The sequence below is a fragment of the Myotis daubentonii genome, chromosome 17, assembly GCF_963259705.1.
Source record: "Myotis daubentonii chromosome 17, mMyoDau2.1, whole genome shotgun sequence".
Taxonomy (NCBI): domain Eukaryota; kingdom Metazoa; phylum Chordata; class Mammalia; order Chiroptera; family Vespertilionidae; genus Myotis; species Myotis daubentonii.
The window spans coordinates 22,508,872-22,533,277 of NC_081856.1; the positions used below are offsets into that span (position 1 = coordinate 22,508,872).

Consider the following 24,406-nt stretch of genomic DNA (forward strand, 5'->3'; position numbering starts at 1 on the left):
GCGGCTGACTCCCTTGCCCTAGCAAGCCCTGAATAAATAGCCTGTGCTTTTCCACTTGGTTGGTCTTTATTTCCACAATAATAAATGTCAGATGTTTTCCTTTATCAACGTGGAAAACAGGAAATCTGATTAAAATGCATTAGGGCCAGAAAGAGATTGCTGCATTAATGCTACTAATTTCCCAGGAGGTTTTATTAAACTTATTGCAAAGAGAATTTGCTGTGTGGGCATTAGACTCACTATTGTATTTGCTCTGATTTCCTACCTTCATCTCAGCACTCGGGGGATGCCCACCCCCGGTTTCTTTATAAGGAGAATGTACTGCTCCCCTGTCTTATCTTCACCATGTTAAAGTACAGGCATGCTTTGGCTAAGATTTAACTAAGCTGATTTTATCTCTAAAAGAAATCAGATAAATTTCTAAAATAATTAACTATTACAAGCAGGTTCTCAGACAATTAAGTAAAATGTGGTATACATTCTCCTAAAGCGCCATTGTTATCAATTCCTTCTAACTCCAATTTAATGCCTAAACTGTGCCGCGTGTCTTTTCTTAATTTAGAGTCAGAACCTTTCAAAGTACATACATCTCTGGGACTTTTCAAATGCCAGCATCAGTGTTTTCTTAACAGGCTTTTTCTTAACAGCTAATCACACGGTTACTTGCCCAATCCTGTGTGTGTTAACCTGAGTTTTAAGAGTTCTTGTATTATGTTTTGCCCACATGTTAAAAGCATAGCTTTTCCTGCCTTTTTCCATGCCTATATTTTATGTTGCTCCTGTAAAATTCTTCTTACTTATTCCCATGTTGATGTGAATTTATCTCTGATCCCCTCCATCTGTTGTTTGCTTTCTTAGCTGGAACTAGTTCTAACCTGAATCTGCATTAGTGCTATAGGCTGTGTCCCCCCGCCACCTCCCCAAATTCATATGTTGAAGCCTTAGTCCCCCCAGTACCTCAGAATGTGACTGCATTGGAGATAGGGCCTTTGGAGAGGTGCTTAAGTTAAAATGAGGCTGTTGGGGTGGGCCCTAATGCAATATGTATGACTAGTGTCCTTCTAAGAAAAGGAAATTTTGACACAGAAGGGGGTGTGAGCACACAAGGAAAGACCATGTGAGGACATAGTAAGAAGATGGCCATCCGCAAGTCAGGGAGAGAGGGCTCAAAAGAAACCAAACCTGCCAACCCCTCGAGCTTGGACTTGCAGCCTCCAGAACTGAGAGACTCTAACCGCCTGTGGTTGAAGTCACCCAGGCTGTGGAATGTTGTTCTGGCAACCCTGGCAAACTAATTCCATTCAGTAATGATTTTCCTTAGCAACTCCCCTTACTTAGCAATCTGCAACATTTACTACCTGCCTCAGCAAAAATGTCTCTCTGAATGGTCCTGTTTTCCTTCGCAGGAGAAAATATTTAAAGCTCAGCTAGATGAATTTCCATATTGAAGGGACTGCTGAGTTTCTAGCATTTACATTAAGGCATGTTGCCATAGAATTTCAGGAAACCAGAAATAAAAAGATCTTAAAATCTTCATCATCATCATAGCTATACTTACATACAACACATGTGCTTTTAAACACATTTAATCTTCTTAGAGACTCTTAAGGGAAGTAGTAGCATTTTACCCTCTTTATAAATGAGGAACCTAAGGCACAGAGTGGTTAAGTAACTTGCCCAATATCACACAGCTAATTACGTGGCAGAGTCAGATTTCATATCCAGGCTATCTGGCTCTAAATTTTACACCTCCAAACACTACACTATACTAAAAGTTATAATGCAACGGAGCAATGCTTTCAAAATTCTAAAAGGAAGGTATTTACTGCCTAGAATTCTGCACATGGCCAGGCCTTCAATCAAGTGTATGAATAGCTTCAGAAATGTTCAGAAATTCAGTTTTATCTGTGGTGTGTTCTTTCTCAGGAATGACTAGAATTCACTCATTAGGGAGCTGATACCAGGCGGAAGCCAAGGACAGTTGTCCAGCAAGCCCAGACAGCAACCTGTTCAGAGGAAAGCAAGGCAGATGGCTACTGGCGGGTTCTCTGCAGAAAAAAAAATAGAGGGAGAAAGAAAAATAATAGCTTATATGATGTTTTCGGCAAAGGGGAGAATAGTGTTGAGATTTTTCTCACACTCCTTCATTGCTGTAAGGAAGAAAGATGCTAAGTGCATTAGAAAATTAAGCCAAGGAAAAGGGAGCATGTGAAAGGAAGTGTAATCATTACAACTCAAGTGTGAATGATACCTCATTGTCAAAATATTATAAAACCTGAATGTGAATTTACCCAGATGTATGAACGATGTGTGGATTTAACTGTATTGCACAATGAAGACGAGGGGAAAGAAGACATCGTATTGTTAAGTGGCTGCAGGGAATACCTGGGATTGAACTCAGGCCTGGGGAAGAGTTGAGTGAGAGACTGCTACCGCTATTATAAGACTATGGTAGTATTTGACTTTTAAAAAATGTATTTTTCTTTGTTGTGGCGCGGGGGGCCGGCTCCTGGTGAGAACCAGAAAACCTACTAGACAAATTTAGAAAGAGCTGTAAGCACTAAAAGGAAGTGTATTTTTTAATCCAATGAAAATAATAAAAGAAATCCTATATAAGAAAAGGCTAATATGCAAATTGACCAAATGACCGGTTGCTATGGTGCGCACTGACCACCAGGGGGCAGATGCTCAATGCAGGAGCTGCCCCCATGTGGTCAGTGTGCTCCCACAGGGGGAGTGCCACTCAGCCAGAAGCCCAAGCCGGGCTCATGGCTGGCGAGCGCCTCTCCCACCTCCGTGGCAGTGCTAAGGATGTCTGACTGATGGTTTAGGCCTGCTCCTCGTGGGACCTAAGTCATCAGTCGGACATACCCCAAGGGCTCCTAGACTGCAAGAGAGCGCAGGCTGGGCTGAGGGACCCCCACCCCCAAGTGCACAAATTTCTTGCACCAGGCCTCTAGTAATTAAATAAGAATTAGTGTGCTGCTCTAAAGACTTTCTGCATGAAGTCGGTTTTGGGAGAAGGCTTTAAAAATTAGGACTTAATCTAATTTTTAAAAATGTTTTATTGATTTTTAGAGAGGTAGGGAGAGGGAGAGAGACAGAAACATCAGTGATGAGAGAGAATCATTGATCTGCTACCTCCTGCATGCCCCCTATTGGGGATCGAGCCCTCAACCTGCCCTGATAAGGCATCGACTGTGACCTCCTGTGTCAGAGGTTGATGCTCAATCACTGAGCCACACTGGCTGGACAGGAATTAATCTAATTTGGTGTAAAAGAGAAACATGTACCATTCAAGAGGAATGAACAGATTATCAGCCAAGTGCCCTGAACTGGATGGAGGGTTTGGATTAAAGAGAGCAGGAGTGTATTGTGGGACTAATGAGGCTTGAAACTAGGAAATCCATTTGTGAGGTGACTACAGTGCCAAATACAGCTGAGGTTTAACTCAACAGGCAAGTGCTGATGATGGGTTTATGGAGCCATGTGGCACTGTAAAAGCAATCAACTCTGCTTTCTGAAGTCTGTGTAGCCACAAGAAGAAATGTGAATTAGAAGCTATTGTTTTCTGGGCCACCAACTCAAACGCCAACCCTATCCATGTCTCTCTCTTCAGTTTCATGAAATGGATGAATTTAGGGTCAAGGAAGTAATATTTCATATGAGTCCTTTAACAATGTAGGCATCTTTCAAGTTCCTGATGGAATTTCCTAAAAAATGGACATTTTTGCCATCTCAGAAAGCTGAATAATATCACTATAGAGAAAATGTGTATATTCTCTCTCTCTCTCTCTCTCTCTCTCTCTCTCTCTCTCTCTCTCTCTCTCTCTCTCTCTCTCTCTCTTATACACACACAATCCCCTATAACTATGTGAATTTTACACAATGTGGTTTCTTGGTTTCTGCTTAAATATAACATTACCAGGTCCCATCCCAGATTTCTCCCTAATGCCCATGAAGAGGCCCTGCTGTGCCTTTCCAAAGTTGAAAAGCATCCTCTAGTGAGCGATTTTCAACCTTTTTCATCTCACGGCACACATAAACCAATTACTACAATTCTGCAGCACACACACACTATAATTTTGATTCATTCACACCCAACGATAGTTGTGTTGGCTGTTGTCATTTTTATTTTTTATAATCTAAGGGAAAAGAAGTCGGTGCCCCTGACTGACTAGTCAGGCATTGCGTGTCTAGAAATTCTTGTGGTGCACTGGCTGGAAATGACCGCCATAGTGTAGTTATTACTTTGGTAGAAAAAATGTTTACGTTGACCACGTAAGAGATCGTGACTGTTGTTATCTTATGTTGTTCGTTGTTTCCTCAGGTTTACTAGGTGTGTGTGTTTGGTTAGCCTGGTTTTCCCAGCTGTCGGGAATGTGAACCCCCTTGGTCTGCCCAGTGTCCTGTGGGGAGTGCTCTGTTCCCCAAGGACCCCCCGCACCAGCACCCGCGCCTCACAGGTGTCGGTAACCCACTGCAGAGGACCTGGCGGGAGCCATCAGGCACCCTCGTGCCCCAGAGTCACTGTAGGGTCCCCAGGGCCAGTACAGCCTCGCCTCTCCCCTCCTGCAGGTGCCGTAGGAACAGTCGAGGCACGTGGAAGTGGCAGACAGTTTCTGGCCACTGGACTGTGAGATGTTGGCACCAAGAGTTATTCCTTCATCCCTGAAGGGAAAAGTGTCCACTAGATTAACAAGGATCCTTCCGTTGTAAAATTGTCTGACACAGTATTGAACCTAAAAGAAGCGATGAGTGGCTATTTTATACTGAAAATCAGAAACCTGTGCGGTGCCTGATTCCTACTGAGCAGGTCCGTGGCCTCGCAGCGCAGGTGGTCCAGGAGTGCTACGTGTGACAAGGGGGTACAAAATCGTGTTTTTAAAAAATCATTACTGCTCCTGGAAAAGGACCTCAGCAACACTTCCCTGGAGACACCGAGAGGAGGTGAGAGGGGGCAGGAATGACATGCCACATACAAAAGCAGCTTGCTCCTCAGTACCATTTCAAAAATTTTATTTAGTGATGTAGTTACTTTAACAGTTTTCCCTAGGGCTTTGTGCCCTATTTCAGTAACAAAAGATCAGCTCCTTTCAAAGATGCCTCTAAAATGTGCTTTCAAAAGAAGTGAGAGAAACTTCTAAAATACCAGGAGAGGGGAGGGGAAGGTGCCAAAACACTCATTTGGAAAGTAATTTTGTGTGTTAGCGAGGTAATTCTCCTCTCGCGTGTGACAGTTTAACATGAATCTAACAGATTTATCTGGCAACTTGAACAAGGCTCGTAGCGGCAGGGACTGTTGGTGATTGATATGTTTTATAGAAGATGTAAATATCTGGACTGCATTTTTTCTTCTTTCCCTTTCTGTAACCTTAGCATCCTTGAGAAAACCACCATATTCTCTCACTCTGGGGACCTGCCCAAGTGAGGACTTTTGAGTGTGTCTGTATTGAAATTAAATCTTGGACTTGCTATTTATGAATTACCTACTTGGGATTAAAGTAGTACTGGAATTATTTATGGGTGATGATGGGTGGGTTTCACAGAAGCAGAAGTATATAAGTTTGGTGCAGTTACTATGAAAAACAGTATGGAGATTCCTCAGAATATTAAAAATAGAACTGCCGTGTGACCCAGCAATCCCACTTCTGGGTATACATCCAAAGAAGATGGAATATAGGATATCGAAGAGATATATGTATCCCTGTTCATTGCAGCATTATTCACAATAACCAAGGTGTGGAAACAACCTCAACCAACGGGTGGAGGAGTATGGTGTGAGCCTCCCTGGCCGGTGTGGCTCAGCTGGTGGGGCTTTGTGTTGTGCACAGAAAACTTGCCTGTTCAATGTCAGGGCACATGTCCATGTTTAGGGCTGAATCTCCAGTAGGGGGTGATCGGTATTCTGTTCTTGTTCTCTCTCTCTCTCTCTCTCTCTCTCTCTCTCTCAGTAGGGGGCGATCGATTTCTCTCTCTCTCTCTCTCTCTCTCTCTCTCTCTCTCTCTCTCTCTCTCTCTCTCTCTCTCTTCCTCTTCCTCTTCCTCTTCCTCTTCCTCTTCCTGTCTAAAAATCAATTTAGACCGGTCGGCGTGGCTCAGTGGTTGAGTGTGAACTAAGAGGTCATGGTTCAATCCCAGTTAGGGCACATGCCCGGGTTGTGAGCTTGATCCCCAGTGTGGGGCTTGCAGGAGGCAGCCAATCAGTGATTCTCATCATTGATGTTTCTTTCTCCCACTCCCTTCCTTTATGAAATCAATAAAAATAGATTTTAAATAAAAGTCAACCTTAAAAAAGAAAAATTAAATGAAGTGAGAAAAATTTCATTGCTTGATTAATCAGATAAATGAAAAGCTGGGAGTCATTTTGATAAGGTGTTCTACCTGGCATATTTTCAGTCCATTAACACCAGAATCTTCTCTCTAGTCCTTAGAGAGAAACTGGAAGTTGATCCGCGACGAAGGCCTTGCAGTGATGGATAAAGCCAAAGGCCTCTTCCTGCCTGAGGATGAAAACCTGAGGGAGAAGGGAGACTGGAGCCAGTTTACGCTGTGGCAGCAAGGTGAGCCCCGGCTTCCAGACTCTCTGCAGCTAGTGATACCTTGGAAGTGGACACTAGCCTGGTGACACTTCCCAGGGTCGGGATTCCCCAATTTACAGGAAACTGCCCGGGAAAACCTAGCTTATCAAATTCCATTCAGTTTTCTAAAACTATATGTGAACATTTATTTGTGTGTGTGCATGTATGTATGTGTGTGCATGCCTGTGTATACTCCCGTGTGTGTTTTGATAAATATAAATAATAGTATTTTGATTTCCTAATATTTTGTTAAATGATAAGCTACAGAGAGTACCTCGGCTGTGTATGCGTATCTGCAGAGTCCACCGTGTGCTACTCAATGCCTTGGAGAGGAGCTTCCCTGAGCCTCTGTGCTCCTGTCAAATGGAGATAGTGTTGCTTGCCAAAGAGATATCCCAGGGGTAAGAGTTGGTAGAGATGAGGACAGCCCGGAGTGACAGGACAGTAATAACTGGTCCCTGAGCTCTTCAAGACTAGGAAGTGGTTCATATTCAGCCTCAGATTCCCTGAGCTGAATTCAGGCGAAGGCACGCAGACAGGGCTCCGGTATGTGTGTGTTCATTGAATTAGCAATCTACCCTTAAAATGAGGAGCGTGAAATTTCATCTTTAAATCTCCCTCCACTTCCCTTGAAAATTCAAGTTAAACTCAGTTAGCAGTCGTGTACAAAGTAAATCCATTTTGAAGACGAAATAGCACCATGTGTTGCACAACGTCAACACAGGAAATGAATCGAGAGGATGATAAGCAGTTGGTGTATGTTAAAGCACTAATAACCACAGTCGTTTATCTCAGTTATGCCTTCCAAATGCTTTACACGAAAGAGAACTAAAGCGATATTTTCAAGGCAATATCTATGATTTCGAGAGATTACATGATTTCAAGTGACTGTCAGCTTTTTGCCAACACGATTTTTTTAAGTGCAGCAAATGATGCTGTGCACATTCCTGAGCACATCTTCCCTAAGAAACAGCGATTTTGTAGATGAAGAAGTTTGCATAGCCTAAGATGCTCAAGACTATGTCCCAAATTCTGTGTCTCTGACACAGTGACGCCTAGAAAACATCATCTCTCAAAGACCTCCTCCCACCTTCATGTAAATCCTGCTTTATCCATATATAAAGGATGATTTATACAATGAAAAATACATTAAATTCCAATGAAGAATATTGTGTAGGTAACTCGTTAATATAATCCTGGAAATGCATTTTTAGGTTAGAAATATAAGCTTCTTTGGGGGGTGGGGGCAGGTATATTACTGTGGCTGCTGTAACAAATTACCACGAACATAGTGGCTTAAAATATCGTGAAAGAGTTCTGAAGGTCAGAAGTCTACAGTGGGTCTCACTGGGCGAGCATGGAAGTGTCATCGGGCTGCATTCCTTCTGGAGGCTCCAGCTTAGCCTGCCCACATTCCTTGGCTGGCAGCCCTTTCCATCGTCAGAGTCACCAATGGCCCGTCAAGTCTTTCTCATTCTGCATCATTCAAACCTTGACTCTTCTGCCTCTCTCTTCTGCATTTAAGAACCCTATGATTCCATTGGGCACATTTAATTAATCCAGGACAATCTCTATATTTTAAGATGCGCTGATTAGAAATCTCAGTGCCCTCTGAAACCTTTATTTCTCCTCTCCGTTAATGTATCATAGGTTCCTGGGCTTAGATGTTGACATCCACTGTTCTGCCTGCCTCAGCGGGGGAAATAACTATTAGACATCACTAGTCAAATAGTCCAGCAGTGAGGGGAGAATTCTAGTCCTTGCTCTGCAAGTCAGTATCTAGTGGAGCAATGCACATTGTCTCCGTGTGTGTATGCAGCCTTCTCATTCCCACAGTGAGCATGACATTATAGATCACATGTGGTCCAAACAGGATGAGTCGGAGCTGTACTGTGATTCGTTCACTAACAATGCTTTTGTCATTTATTGTCCTAGGACGAAAAAATGAAAATGCCTGCAAAGGAGCTCCTAAAACCTGTTCTTTACTAGATAAATTCCCTGAGACAACAGGATGCCGGAGAGGACAGGTACCAAGAGTGTTTTCAGTGCTGGGAAGAACACAATTGCTTATTGGCAATAAGGGAATGTGGATGATTACAAACCAGTATTTATGTCCTTTGGCCCAACGAATGCCTCTTTTAATGAAACAATTTCATGTGTTTGATGTCAGAATTGAGGGTGAAAATGTTCAGTGTATATATAGCTTTGTGCAAAAAGGGAGTACTTATTTTTAATTCCTTCACAAAGAAATGAGAGGAGAATATTAATTCTGAGTCTTACAAAGGCTCTAATCCAAATTGACAGTAATTTTGTACTGTCACTTTAATTTAGCAATTCCCCCACCGCTTGATAAATGGAAGAACGGTGTGTTATATTCTCTGCACAGATCAAATATTCCATCATGCACCCAGGAACTCACGTGTGGCCGCACACGGGGCCCACGAACTGCAGGCTCCGAATGCACCTGGGCTTGGTGATTCCCAAGGAAGGCTGCAAGATCCGGTGTGCCAACGAGACCAAGTATGTTTGCCCCCACCATTTTCTCTCTTATTCATCACTTCTGAGGATGGATGTCTGTGACGACAAAGCCATGTTCAGCCGGACACTCTCTTCCTTTGTGAACATGTAGACTGGGGTGGGTGATGTTAATCCAGACCCTTTCATCTCTGTCCCTTCTTTGGTCTGGAGACACTGCCTCCCAGTTCCAGGGCTGCCTTCTGCAGTGATGTCTCCCCAGAGCCCGTGCATCTGGTCGATGAGCCTTCTTGCTTCTCTTTCTAGATCAAAGATGTCAAACTCAAAGGCTCACACGGGCCGTATAAATGAAGCATAGGCCTGCGGGTTTGACATACTTGCTCTAGATCAGTGGTTCTCAACCTTCTGGCCCTTTAAATACATTTCCTCATGTTGTGACCCAACCATAAAATTATTTTCGTTGCTACTTCATAACTGTAATGTTCCTACTGTTATGAATCGTAATGTAAATATCTGATTTGCAGGATGGTCTTAGGCGACCCCTGTGAAAGGGTCGTTCGACCGCCAAAGGGGTCGCGACCCACAGGTTGAGAACCGCTGTTGTAATTGGACAGACTTGCACTCAGAGTCAGCTGGCTTGTACTGAGCCCGCACATATTACACACTGCGTGTATTGCTTTACCACTGAATTATTCAACGGTACAGCGACCCCCTTCCTGAAGAAACCGTCCCCCCTAACCCCTCCCTGCCCCTCCCCCTCCCCAGTGATATTGATGTATTGCTCTGGAGGAGTCAGCATGGTGTCGCGGAAGCTGGCTGCCTTGTTCAGAACCCAGCCCTACCGCCTAATTCTATGTAACCTTGGCCTATTAATCCCCTCGAGTCTCAGCCTTTTTGCTTATAAAATTGGCATTGATACCAGCTGCTTTGCAGGACTGTTATATGGAGCAAGTGAAATAATGCTCACAAGGCACTTAGCCCAGGCCCTAGCGTGAGCAGGGAGGTGAACGTAGGGCCACTTTTCCCCATGCCTTCCCGCAACATAGACATGCACCGGTCCTCCGGCATCGGAATCGCAAGCCTCCACGTTTCTCTGTTCCAGGACCTGGGAAGAAGGCAAGGTGCTCATCTTTGACGACTCCTTTGAGCACGAGGTGTGGCAGGACGCCACGTCTTTCCGGCTGATATTCATCGTGGATGTGTGGCACCCAGAGCTGACACCCCAGCAGAGACGCAGCCTGCCTGCGATTTAGCATGTCGTGCGGGTTTGGGACACACTGGAGAGGGGCTGCCTTTCGGGTTGTCGGCTCGGGTGTGGGGAGAGAAGTTCGAGCACCAACGCCCTTAATTTCCTTGATTTGCAGCCTAAAGATGTCTAAACCTCCTCCTAGGGTTAGAAGACGTGAAAGGGAATACTTGCCCCACTGCAATTCACTTAGAAAAGACCCTGCTGTATATCATTCCAGGACAGCGCTGGTCTGATGCCCGTATTTCAGGTAAATACATGATAGCTTCTACCTTGCCAGCCAAAGATATTTTCTCCGTTTAGAATAGGCTGAATCAGTGTGTAGTGAGAATACATGTAGAGACTGTGAATGGATTGCATTAGCTTGTAATGTTCCTATGCAATTATATTTTTCTAGGGTAGCTAGACGATTTTTGTCATCACATACCACTACTTTTTTTGTTGATTTTAAATGACAAGCTGTGTAAATGCTTCACTTCTAGCGGTTTCATGATAACTTTCCTGGTGAACTCAGACTTCCCCTTTTAATTATTTTTCGGCATAGACACTCATGAAGGAAGCAGTTTCCTAATACGAAGGAAAACAATGTAATTATGCCAGCATATGTGAACTGTACACCTCCATGCCCACTGGGTCTGCTTTTTTTTATTCTTATCTTTGAGAGCTGGTGTCTTCATTTCTCTCTCCTCACCGTGAGAATGGTGGAGATACTGTCAACATGGCATTTCTTTCTAAGAGGAAGCTTTTACACCAAAAAGGGACATGGAATCATTTTATATGGAGTTATAAAAATGCCTCATGTAAGTTTTTCTTAATGCTTGAAAAAAAAAAGTAACGTAAAAATTGTCCAAGTGAAAATTCTCTCTTGGGATCAGGTAGATAGGTGGCTGCTAGGACCTCTGGCCCCGGGCCTGTTGCTGCCCATGACAGGGCCGGAATCCAGAGTGTCTTTGCCTATTGTAGATCCATGCGAGTGACAGAATCCTTGAGAGGATTCCCATCACAGTGTTGTAAAACGTGGAAGGCAGGAGTGCCAGGGTCTCGGTCCTGGGTGTAGGATGTCGAGATTGCTTTCCTCTTTGAAAGAGTTTGGAAGACTCTTCCAGCTGCCTGGCTTGAGCAACTCCTGCCCTTTAAACATCATTTTGAAATAGCAATTATTATCCATAGTTTTTTACTATTGAACACTGCATAGAAATAACTATTGAAAAATGGCCTTGCCTACTCATTCCAAAGATGACCATGTCATTAATTGGGTAGATTATGAATGCATTCTTTTTTTTTTTTTTAATTAAAGCTAACTAGAAATGTTAGCTGTAAGAATGTAATATTAATGCACTGAACTTTATGCCAATATGAACAAAAAATGCTGGCAAAATTACACAGAGGTTACCAGATATCACTCACAGGTAGGAAAACATGTGTGCCTTCTTTTCTATCTCAGGACAAAGGAGGATGCGTTTGTATGCCATTTAAAAGACAGTTCTTTAAAATGGAAATGCGTCTTTGTTTGTTCTTAAGCATATTAGCTTCCAGGAGAAGAGTTTGCAAAATATTTCTTGTGTTCCCTTCTGTTTTGCCAATGTCCAGAAAACTCGCTAAAATAGATGGAGTATTGGGGGGTGGGAGGATATCAAATTAATTATCAAACTCCAGAAGAAGGAAAAGTAAACTCTTGAAAAAGAAAAAGGTATTTGTGTCCTTCAGTATTTATTGAACAGAGGAAATGACTGACAAAGGACAGTACAATCCAGTGCTCATGTGGTAACATTCATGTCACAGAATTTGGTTCTTGTGTGTATATTGCATACACAAAGAAATTCAAAGTGTAAGTTGTCATCATTAAACCATCATCTTACATTCATGTAATGAAGCCATGGAATAGAGTGAAAACTAGCTCTTAGCAATTATCACATGGTATTTAACATCAGGTCACTACAGGATTCTAAAGATTGCCAATTGAAAAGCCAGAATTGTTTTTACTGTTGCAGAGGGTTGGCAATAACTGACTCCAATAGCATTTTAAGTACTTGGATTCCACAACTGCCTTATAAACCCAGGTAATAAAATGGATTTTCTAATTCACTTTAATTCTTCATCTTTCTTCCCTATGTCATGGTGTATAAGAAAAGTATTTCAGTCACTGCATTGGTAGAATTATTTCAATATTATTTTGTTATTTGAAATGTCTACACAAAAAAATTGGTTTTAATACTGCAATGCAATTGAGAAATGTTTTTAATTCTATTTCAATTTTATTTCAAGGGTGAATACAAAAATTACTTCTGTTAATTATCTACCAGTAGAAAAAAATTAGTAATAATAGCCATCGAGGGTGATTTATGGCCAGTTGAATCACCTCTTTCCTTTGAAATTTTTAGCTAACAAGTTAACCCTCCCAAATTCTTAAAATGTGAAATCATATTTTACTGCCCATTAACTAAAATATTTTTATTTGGCATTGAGCACCCACTGGTTATACTCATGAATGGCCATGTCATGCAGATGGCTGAGATATCTAAAAACATACAGCTGGTTTTGGGGAAAAATGGCACAGGTAAGGATATCATGTCCTATGAGATTTTTAATTTTATCTAATTTCCTTTGAATGGATAGTTGGGGGCTCCATTTCCAAGGAGAATAGACAAAGAAATACAATGATCTTTGGCATTTCGTCCTGCATTCCTAGTTTTCTCTTATTTTCAGTACTTGCCTATTTAGCCATCCTTGAGGGTCTTCCTCCAGCAACAGCCACACCTTTCACTGGCTGCAGAGGGAGGTGGGAGTTAAATGCTTTAGTGGCACTTTGCTTTGCTGTAGTGACCCAAGTGAGGCAACGTGAATGGATTTATAAATCACTGTTTCCAATGGGACCCCATCTGCAGACACACATTGCTAAGAGGAAATAATCATATTTCACATTGTGTGCCTTCTTTTAATGTCAGCTCATGATGATCAGCTGGTAGCCTGACAAAAGATGTGATGTCAAAACCATTTTTGCAGGATATCAAAATAAGCAGCCTCTGAACATAGCCAGGCCTCAGAGAACTTGCTCTGAGGCTGAATAACTTGATGCTGGTGATGAGGTCAAAGAAAATAATTCAATAAGAATGGAAATTACTGGAGATACCATTGTCTCAGGGCTCTGCACTACATTGAACTTGACAATTGTGATGTATCTACTCGGAAATGCACTTAATCTTAAATTGCAAAAACGGGAGAAGGTCTCTGGGCGATGCCTCAGAAAAATCCTTGTTCTAATGCAGTGTGTGCATCAAATTTAGTAATGCATTTAATACCATAAATGTGGGGGAGGAAAATCTTGATTATGTAACTGCCTTGCTTTATCCTCTACCCAATGCCCTCATTGCGGGGGGGGGGGGAAAGCATCTCTCAAGTCTTTGTTCAACTTTGGCTGCTTCGACCAATGGCTGGTGGCAGGAGTGGAGAGCCTTGGGTCAAGCCGTACCTGTCTGTGGGGTCAGTGCGCATGTGCTTCCTAGGCGGCTGATACCACCGGCGGCTGGCGATATGCGGGAATGTGGAGTGACTCGGGGTTCAGTCCAGAGCCAAGAGTGGCTGAGTGTTCTCATTCTCTCCCTTCTCCTCATGTTTCAGGGTCCCAGCTTCTACCACAGACTGAGATCTAATCATAGGGGAAGGAAGGAAAAAGATACGGTTACAAACAATTCATGATGACAACATTTTGGAACATTAGAGGGCATTCAGGTTTTATATTCCCCTTATTAATCAAGACATTCAAACTATTTAGCCCCCGCTTTTGTAGCTCTGCTTTCCTTGCTTCGGGGTCTTCTACACCACAGTTTTTATGGGGAGAGGCATCTTGGAATCTCTGCAGGAAACTCTGTATTTGCTTCTATGTATTAGAGAGAACTGCTTTGCCTCGTCTTTGTGGGATGGCCTATGCAGAAAGTGTCTTGAGGGGTCCCGTGGTGTGGTCTCTTTGTTCACCTGAGCAGGATGCTCGAGGAATGCCTCTTGTGTGTGTTGTTTGGCCTCTCCTGTTGTAATTGAGACTTCATTGTTTTTTATTAATATTTTTTTTTTAAATTATCTTTTTAAACATTTATTGATTGATTTTAGAGGGAGAGAGAGGGGGAAAACATTGCTTTTTGTTGTTCCACTTATTGATGCATTCATTCGTTGATTCTTGTATGTGCCCTGACATGGGAATTGAGACTTCATTGTTGATGTCCTGTGTGTGAGAGGGATCTCCTCTCCAACCTGCTGCCAGTGAGGTTCAACCCAATGTCATTGTGCCAGCTGTCCAGTGGTCAGGACTCCTTAGCCCAGGGTGCACCTGCCTTGAGTCTCACACCTTGGTTGACCCTGTTCTGAGCTGTACTTCCTTTCCCTACAGAACTGGTCCTGCTGGCTTTTGCTTCACTAAGCAGTCCGGGATGGAGACCCAAACTGCTGTTTCTGACTAACTAGACCTGGCAGAGATTCCAGACTGACTGGATTCGGCCTGGAGTAGCCTCAGGCAGTTGTCCGCAGGTGGCATGAGAGGTTTTCCAACAGGGTGGGACAGTTGCTTCTGCTTGGAGGCTAATTGTTATTCTCAGTTTCTTAATGGGCCTCAAACTCTAGAGCAGTGGTTCTCAACCTTGGCTGCACATTAGATCACCTGGGAATCTTCTTAACATCCTGATTTCTGGGCCTCATCCTCTAGAAATTCTATTTCTTTGTTATCAGGTGAGGCCACAACATTAGTAACGAAGAAACAATTTCCGGAGGATGAGACCCAGAAATCAGGATGTTAAAAAGATTCCCAGGTGATTCTAATGTGCAGCCAAGGTTGAGAAGCACTGCTCTACAGGGTGGGGGCAAAGGGTTTTCCAATAGAATGGGTGAACTGTCATCTCCCAAGGCAAAAACAGCAGGACAGCAAGTTTGCCTGAGAAAGGTGACCTCTGCCGCATGAGGCAATGATTCAGCACAGGAGACGGGGGTGTCTGCCTAATGAGCTCTAATCCCAGACCCCCCAACCCTGACTTCCATTTATACATCTCCAGTCCACTCTGCCCTCCCTCTGCTGGAGCCCAAGGTGAGTGGCTGCGCTCAAAATGTTGTGTGTTGGCCTTTTAAGAAGGTCTGCATTTCCAGCCCTCTCTCCCTGGCAAACAGCCACCCTGCTGCTTTTCACAGCCAGGTATTATGGGGGTACCTTTCTCGGTTCCGGTGCTCTCTGCTGGTGAGCCCAGTTTGGGTCATACACCATGATCAAGTAGGATTTATTGTAGGGATACAAGGCTAGTACAATATTCTCAAATCAATAAATGTGATATAACAAATTGAAAGATTAAAACCACATGATATCAATAGATGCAGAAAAAGCATTTGACAAAATTCAGCACCATTTTGATAAAAATTCTCAGTAAAGTGAGACTAGAAGGACCATACCTCAATGTAATAAAGGCCGTATATGACAAACCTATAGCCAATATACAATGAGCAAAAACTGTTTCCCTTACGAACAGGAGTAAGACAAGGATGTCCGCTTTCACCACTCTTTTTCAACATAGTCCTGGAAGTCCTAGCCACAGCAATCAGACAAGAAGAGATAAAAGACATCCAAATTGGAAAGGAGGAGGTAAAACTGCCATTATTCGCAGATGACATGATATTGTACATAGAAAACCCTAAAGACTCTACCAGGAAACTATTAGACTTAATGAATTTGGCAAGGTAGCAGGATACAAAATCCAACATCCACAAATCTATGGCATTTTTATGCACCAATAATGAACTCTCAGAAAGAGAAACTAAAAAGCAATCCCATGTATCATTGCAACAACAAGAAAGAGACTTAGGAATAAACTTTAACCAGGGAGGTAAAAGACCTGTACTTGGAAAGCTATAGGACAGAGTGATGGCGAACCTTTTGAGCTCGGCGTGTCAGCATTTTGAAAAACCCTAACTTAGCTCTGGTGCCGTGTCACATATAGAAATTTTTTGATATTTTCAACCATAGTAAAACAAAGACATATTTTTGATATTGATTTTATATATTTAAATGCCATTTAACAAAGAAAAATCAACCAAAAAATGAGTTCGTGTGTCACCTCTGACATGCGTGTCATAGGTTCGCCATCACTGCTATAGGAAAAGAAAGAAGGATACAAACAAATGGAAGCATTAGCCATGTTCATGTATTGGAAGAATTAACATTAAATGTCTATACTACCCAAAGCAATCTAAAAATTCAATGCAATACCTATTAAAATGCCAATGGCATGTTTCAAAGAATTAGAATACTCCAAAAATTTATATGGAACCATAAAAGACCCCGAATAGCTGCAGCAATCTTGAAAAAGAAGAACGGAGTAGGAGGGATCACAATACCAGATATCAAACTATACTACAAAGCCATTATGACCAAAACAGCCTGGTACTGGCACAAGAACAAGCATATAGACCAATGGATCAGTACAGAGATCCCAGAAATCAACCCAAGCCATTACATTCAATTAATACTTGACAAAGGAGGCAAGAACATACAATGGAGTAAAGACAGCCTCTTCAACAAATGGTGCTGGGAAAACTGGAAAGACACATGCAAAAAGATGAAACTAGAGCACTAATTTACACCAAACAAGAATAAATTTAAGGTGGATAAAAGACTTAAATGTAAGACATGAAACCATAAAAATCTTAGAGAACATAGGCAATAAAATCTCAGACATCTCATGTAGCAATATTTTTATGGATACATCTTTTAGGGCATTGGTTCTCAACCTTTCTAATGCCGCCACCCTTTAATACAGTTCCTCATGTTGTAGTGACCCCCCAATTTCATTGTTACAAATTGAACATAATTAAAGCATAGTGATTAATCACAAAACAATATGTAATGTTTTCCGATGGTCTTAGGCGACCCCTGTGAAAGGGTTGTTCGACCCCCAAAGGGGTCGCGACCACAGGTTGAGAACCGCTGTCCTCGGGCAAAGGGAACTAAGGAAGTAAACAAATGGGAATACATCAAAATGAAAAGCCTCTGCACAGCAAAAGAAACTATCAGATTGAAAAGGGAACCCACTGAATAGGAGAACATATTTGCCAATGATATATCTGATAAGGAATTAATATCCAAAATACTATGTAAAGCACTCATACAACTCAACAACAACAAAAAAAATAGACAATCCAATTAAAAAAATGGAGAGATCTAAATAGACATTTCTCCAAAGAGGACATACAGATGGCCAAGAGACACATGAAAAAATGCTCAAAGTCACTAATTATCAAAGAAATGCAAATTAAAACCACAATGAGATCACCTCACACCTGTCAGAATGGCTATCAAAAAATCAACAAGTACTGGAGAGGATGAGGAAAAAAGGGAACACTAGTTTGCTGCTGGTTGGAATGCAGACTATGCAGCCACTCTGGAAAACAGTATGGAGTTTGCTCAAAAAATTAAAAATGGAACTCCCAATTGACCCAGTGATCCCACTTCTGAGAATATATCCTAAAAACCCCAAAACACCAAACAAAGAATATATGCACCCCTATGTTCATAGCAGTGTTATTATATGTGCCTGGTAAACAGCCCAAGTGCCCATCAGTACATGAATGGATAAAAAAGCTGTGGGACATTTACACTATGGAATACTATGCAGCTGTTAAAAAGAGGAATCTCTTACCCTTTGGGACAGCATGGATGGGCCTGGAAAATATTATGCTAAGTGAAATAAGCCAAACTGAGAAAGAAAATATCACATGATCTCACTAGTATTTGTGGAATCTAATGAACAAAATGAATTGACCAACAAAATAAGACCCAAAGCAGGGAGGCATGGATTAGACTAAAATACCTTATGTGGGGTTGGGGGGATGAGAAGAGATAAACCAAAGAACTTATATATACTTATATGCATAGCCTATGGTCAAGGCTAATAGGGTAGTGAAGACCTGGGGGTGGGTGGGTGGGTAGGAACTGGGAAGAAGAGGGGAAAATGGGAGATATCTGTAATACTATCAACAATAAAAAAATAAATTTAAAAAATGGTTGAACTAGATTCTTCAAACAAAAATTTACAAATATGTGCAATAAATGGATAATTCAGGAGGCCTGAGTTGCCCAAAACATCCACTTTCCAAAGGTCTCAGAATGGTCTCTTACCTTCCTCCTCTAAACCCTCGGGGCATCCTGCCCTGCCTGATAAAAGTGTCTCTGAGACTTTGGGCCATGCCATATAGTAATGCTAACAGCGTGATTTATACGGAATGTCTGGGCTTTGGGCCATACTCTATCAGTTTGACCTGTTGGGATGGGGAGGAGGAGGAGCTGAAGACCAAGTAGCTAAGGCCAATCTCACACATACACTGTATGCCTACGTGACTGACCTCTCCTCCGCCCCCTATAAAAAGCCCTGGGCACCAAGCCATTGGTGAGTTTCCCTGGTCGGGGACACTTTGTACACGTCACACATCATCGCCAAGAGAATTAAGCTCTGTTCGTGTGACTCCACTGGAAGGACAGCCGGAAGCGTGGAACTGGTCCAGTGCAGCTGGACTCCACCTGATGCACCTTTTTCCTTTGCCTATTTTAATCTGTATTCTTTTGCTGGAACAAACCATAACTGTGAGTATAACAGCTTTTCTGGGCCCTGTGAGTCCTTCTGGCAAATCATTAACCCTGAGAGTGGCCTTAACGACCCCAAACACAAGCTATAATAACACTAATATTTGTTATGTATGCACCTGGCATTATGGTATATTCTTTACATGTATTAACTCATTTTCATGCCCCTAAGAAGCGGTACTATTGTCTCCATTTTGGGGAAAAAACTAACAACAACAGATCAAGTAGCAAAGAAAAAGCAACAAAAATGGTGAGGAATAGGACAGACTTATCACCATCACACCACTCCAGGGCATATCTAAGCCTGCAGAGCTATTTAGCTGGAATGTTTAATATTCTACCTCACTGTAAAAATAATTTTCTGCCTAAGATTCTTATCTCCATTCAGGATATGCATGTGCTGTAGAAAGCATAAAATAAGTCAGAAAGCAAATCATACAATTGTCCTAAGACAATGGGTTTCTACTCTAAATATCAATCCAAACAGTCTAACTTTAAGTATGAAGCCAAACCTTTAGAAATAAAATGGATTCATGTTTTCCTGGGGTAGGGGAGAAGAAGCCCCAGGTAGCTCTCTATATTTTCTGTGCATTTCTCTCTGCTTTAGTTAAAGCTCTGATGTGAGTGGGAGTGGGGGAGGGTGTTAATAGACATATAAGGAGCAGAAAAGCCAAAAATCCAGAAGACATTACAACATACCCAGACAAGCATGAAGAAAACCAGAGCACAGCTGCCTACTCACGGCATCTCCCTCCAGCACCGGGGACAGCTGCCTAGCTCCTTTGCCCCACAGGCCCTGGTGAAAATGAGATTGATGGCCATTCCACTTTAGAGACTTTACACTGTTTTTCTCTCCTTTCATCCCTAGGTGGCTTTATTTTACAACATGGCAAGTGAACCACAGCCACAGAATTTTATCTAGAACAGCGGTTCTCAACCTGTGGGTCGTGACCCCTTTGGTAGTGGAACGACCCTTTTACAGGGGTCGCCTAAGACCATCCTGCGTATCAGATATTTACATTACGATTCATAACAGTAGCAACATTACAGTTACGAAGTAGCAACGAAAATAATTTTATGGTTGGGTCACAACATGAGGAACTGTATTTAAAGGGCCAGAAGGTTGAGAACCACTGATTTAGAGTAACTCAATAGAAACTATTCACTAAGGGGCCCTGCAGCCTCTTGAATATAACCAAGTTAAGAAACACACTCCTCCAGCCCCTAGAGAGACCACTCTGCTAGAGAGTTCTTCCTTACATTGAAGGTGCTGAAGGCAGTTAGACATGAGCAGAGCGAGGACAGTGGGCCCGGTACAGAAGGTCATCAGGATGGAAAGCCCCAGGGGCCCCGAAATGGACAATCAGTTGGAGGGTGGGACCCAGGCTGACTTTTCCTCCCCGAGCATATCCCTGGCATGAGCTTTGGACCTCTTGACCTTTCCTCCCTAGAGATAACATCTAGGCCTCAGTTGTAGTCCAGCTCCAGGCCCAGATCAGCAACAAAACCAGCCACTGCTGATGTCAAGACCAGCTGCATGGAATAATGACCCCCTGCCCTGGTGCCGGCCAGTCTATCAGCGGAGACCGCAACCCTGAATGGACACACCTGGAAAACTGTTGAATATTCTATTAAGATCTTTCCCTGGGATCTCCCCTAAAATCTCTACCCTTAGGATGGAGGACCCAGTGTGCTCTCCCTCCAGGGAGCAGGCCAACCCTCTTCTCCCTCCCCAGGCACATTACCATTAACTTCCCCACTCAACGCTCCAAGGGCCCTTCCTTTACCTCCGTAACTTGTTTCCTAAGCCCATTTCTCCTAGGGGTTACTTTTTCTACCTCTGTAATTCACCCAATAAACGTTCTCTTACTGTTTGGGTCTTGCTCTAAATTATTTCCTAGCGAGAACCCAAGTACTGAGGGTATTGAACCCAGGTTTCGTCTGGGTACATGTAATCCATCTGGTCCACATAACAGCCCTTTAAGTATTTATCTATTGCCCTTCAGCCCTCTCATCACCCTCACCAAGGCTAACCAGATTCCTCTGGTGCCCAGGTTTCTTCTTTCAAGGTTTTAATGTTTTTGAATTGATTCTTAGAAAGGGAGAGGAAAGAGAGAAAGAAATATCAATGTGACAGTGGAACATCGATCAGCTGCAGGTCCGAAAACCCAAGCATATACCCTGACTGGGAATTGAACCACCCCTCAGTGCACGGGATGATGCCCAGCCTACTGAGCCACATGGGCCAGGACTCTTGCCAAAGTTTCTAAAGCTCTGGCACTCTGGCATCTCCGGCATCTCTTTATCAACTGGTTGCCCACAGGGTGTCACCTCAAAATAGATAAAATTATTGCTTCCTTTTTTTCCCCTTTTGTATGCTTCTGTTGACGGATAGAAAATGCACCTAAAATTGCATTAGCCTTTCTGGTGCTCATATAACACAGCTGAGGGAAAATTTAGCTATATTTCCACAAGCTGCTGTTAGACCATTTCTCTCCCATCTTGAAGGTGTTTGGTTGAGTATTAAATTTCATTTTCTAAAGTTTGTTTCACATTTCCACCCTCTCTCCATTCTTTTGAACCTTGAAATTTGTGGTTTTAATGAGTATTGGATTTGTTTCCAAAATTCCCCCATTTTCAGCATCATTATGAAAAAAACAAACCCCACAACAAATTCTCAAAAATTGAATCTTCAAACAGTCATCTTTTTACACTCACTCATGATAGAAATGTTGGTGAATGTTTCCTGCTATATGCCAGGGACTGTGAGCAAATGTTGAGAAACGCTTATTCTTTTGTGAAATTACTGCCCATAGACCCCCATATGCATGTCATTACTCTGACAGTACCCAGAGGAGAGGGTTTTGTGGAGGAGGGAGACATTAGCTCTAGAAAGAAAGGTAGGAATGAGGGGGAAAGCTATCATCCACACAATGACCTCATTCACAGACCCTGTTCAGATGACTCCCCTGCACCTCCACCTGGGGTCAAATTGGATCTGTGGGATTTCTCTCAATACCTGTACTGACAGCAGGCACAGAATGCAGGCTGTCCTAGCCAATACACTCTATGTCTCGGTTGATGGCGGGGGCCAATCGAACAATTCTGAGGAACTGAGCGTGCAGAACTAAACTTTCCTGTTCACTTTCCCTGATGGAGAAGATGACCGTGGCCTCTTCACTTTCAGCAGGGCATAATTCCATTACCCTGGTCACACAATGAGCATTTTGATTAAGTAAGCCTATATTACGAAGTATTTGAAATTCACTGGAAAACTATAAGAGTAAATATTGCTTTAAAAAAAATCTAATACAAATAAATGAAGCCAAGAAAACCTCTCTTCTTAAATTTTGCCCTCAGTCCATTTAGCTGAGCCAAAGTGCTCTCTGGGAGGACTAATCAACTGCTGGCTGATAAAAATGTCTCCACCCATTGTAAACAGAGCGCTCAGGACCTGTGTGGTTCGTGTATTAACCAGGGAGGAGCCCTAGCCTGGGGTCAGGTTCACTCTTGGTGGTAATCTCCCCATTCAGGGATTTGGCCTTCTCACAAGAAGCTTAACACTTTGGCTAAAATAAACATTTTGACTTTTCTCTTGGGTCCTCTTTCCAACACTGAAAGCCAAGTTAACCCCAAGGGCAGGCAGGGGAGTGATTTGAGCTATTCAGCCATCATTATCTCAGTGGTGCGGCAGACTACTCTAACAAAGGCTTCCTTTTGGCCCTGACAGCCACATTTTGTTTCCCTGCTATATTCTCATGCTCCCTTTCTCCCTCCCTCTGCCCTCCCATTCCTCCCTCCCTGCCTGCTTTTCTCTCTCCCCTTCTACCTTCTCCCTTCCCCTTTTCCTCTCCAAACTTTTCAACATTCCCCACTTCATATCAAAGATCTGTAGCCATAGATGAATTTTTCCTGATTCCAAAGGCAAGTAAATTCCAGGGAGAACAGATGAAAAAGGAAAACATTCACCATGAGTGAGTACATTCTGCAGAATAGTTGTGCTGTAGGCAGACAGACAGGCATGCGCAGAGTAAGGACAGTGGGCCAGGTACAGCCGGTCACCAGCATGGAAAGCCCCAGGTGCCTCGCAATGGACAATCAACTGGAGAGTGGGTCCTTGCCCCCAGGGTAACTTTTCCTCCCCTAGCTTATCCCTGGTCACCGCAGTTTGGACCCCCTGACCTTTCCTCCCTAGAGATAACATCTAGGCCTCCCTTGTATTTCAGCTCCAGGCCCAGATAAGCAACAAAACCAGCCACTGCTGACCCCAGGACCATCTGCACTGAATAATGACCCCCCTGCCCTGGTGCCGGCCAAACAATCAGTGGAGACCACAACCTTGAATGGACCCACCTGGAAAACTACTGAATATCCTATTAAGATCCTGCCCTGGGGCCTCCCCTAAAATCTCTGCCTTTAAAACCCTTGGTTAGGATGGAGCACCCAGCTCCCTGCCTTTTCCTTTCCCTTCCCTCCTCCTGCCCGCCCCCTCCCCAGGCCCCTTACCATTGGCTTCCTCACTCCCAAGCTCCAAGGGTCCTTTCTTTACCTCCGTAACTTATTTCCTAAGCCCATTTTTTAAAGGAATTTTTTTTTTTTACCTCTGTAATCTTATAACTAAATGTTTTCTTACAGTATGGGGTCCTGCTCTGAATTCTTTCCTAGCCAGAACCCAAGAACTGAGGTTGCTGAACCCAGGTTTGGTCTGACCCCACTGGTCAGACACCTGGTGCCATTCCCACCACCTGGGAGTTCTGCTCTCGGCCGGCCAGAGGTTTATTTTCAAAATGTTATTTAGCTACCATATCTCAACAGCTATCACCACGGGTTCTTCTTACTGACGAATTGCCATTGCCTGGCTTGAGCCGTGTGCACTCCAGATCAGGGCACAGGGACTCTGCCCCTCAACCCCAGCCATTCCAGGAGAGTGATCGGAGAAGCAAGGCCAGAGCTGCGAGGAGTTTCAGAGATTCAATCAGACCCCCATCGAACCAGGTCCCGGAGATCAGCCCCATTACTTCATCGGGTAGCATTCCACAGCCCTGGCTTTATTCCCAAAGTCGGCAATGGGCTTGGCTTTGTGGAATGGCACAAAACTTCTAAAAAGACTTTGACAATGACACAGGAAAAGAGCTAAGCAGCCCCTGGCAGCTTTGAATTCAACATTTACCAGTAGAAACGTTGGAAGTGAAAAATGTTTTTAAAAGGTAAATCTATTTGGCTCCTGAAACTAACTGTATTAGGCACATACTGACTTCAGGAAGGCCTTTCCGTGTCTTGCCAACTTTTGTCCTTTTTAGTATTTTTATGCTTTTCTAGGAGGAGGTAAAAAACAATGCTGAGGTAGAGAGAGCGGGCATTTCATGATATTTCAAGATCCTTTCTTTTAAATGCATAACATTTAGCCAAATACCTGGGAACAGCTCTACAGAACCGCAGCCAGGCAACATGGGACGCTTACTAGTGTGGAGTGAGCAGATGAGACCTCATTGAGGA

At 43.1% G+C, this 24,406-nt stretch overlaps 2 protein-coding genes and 1 non-coding gene across 13 annotated transcripts in view; 1 reads left to right on the forward strand and 2 right to left on the reverse strand.

Moving 5' to 3' along the window:
* ASPH (aspartate beta-hydroxylase) overlaps positions 1–12,387 on the forward strand; it is a 192,588-nt gene extending 180,201 nt beyond the window's left edge. For all 11 annotated transcript variants that reach the window (XM_059673092.1, XM_059673093.1, XM_059673096.1 and 8 more), the window contains 4 exons: positions 6,428–6,563; positions 8,517–8,608; positions 8,968–9,101; positions 10,159–12,387. In XM_059673092.1, coding sequence (XP_059529075.1) covers positions 6,428–6,563; positions 8,517–8,608; positions 8,968–9,101; positions 10,159–10,309 — 513 coding nt within the window. In that variant the 3' untranslated portion in view covers positions 10,310–12,387. The remainder of the gene's footprint in view (positions 1–6,427; positions 6,564–8,516; positions 8,609–8,967; positions 9,102–10,158) is intronic.
* On the reverse strand, positions 2,498–2,563 carry LOC132220245 (U7 small nuclear RNA). Its single transcript, XR_009449744.1, has one exon. It is a non-coding gene; the product is annotated as a U7 small nuclear RNA (small nuclear RNA).
* Positions 12,388–13,196: 809 nt separating the features above from the next.
* The window catches only part of CLVS1 (clavesin 1), a 138,171-nt gene continuing 126,961 nt past the window's right edge, over positions 13,197–24,406 (reverse strand). The window contains exon 6 of the mRNA XM_059673106.1: positions 13,197–13,948. Within this exon, the coding sequence (XP_059529089.1) occupies positions 13,861–13,948 (88 nt within the window). The 3' untranslated portion in view covers positions 13,197–13,860. The remainder of the gene's footprint in view (positions 13,949–24,406) is intronic.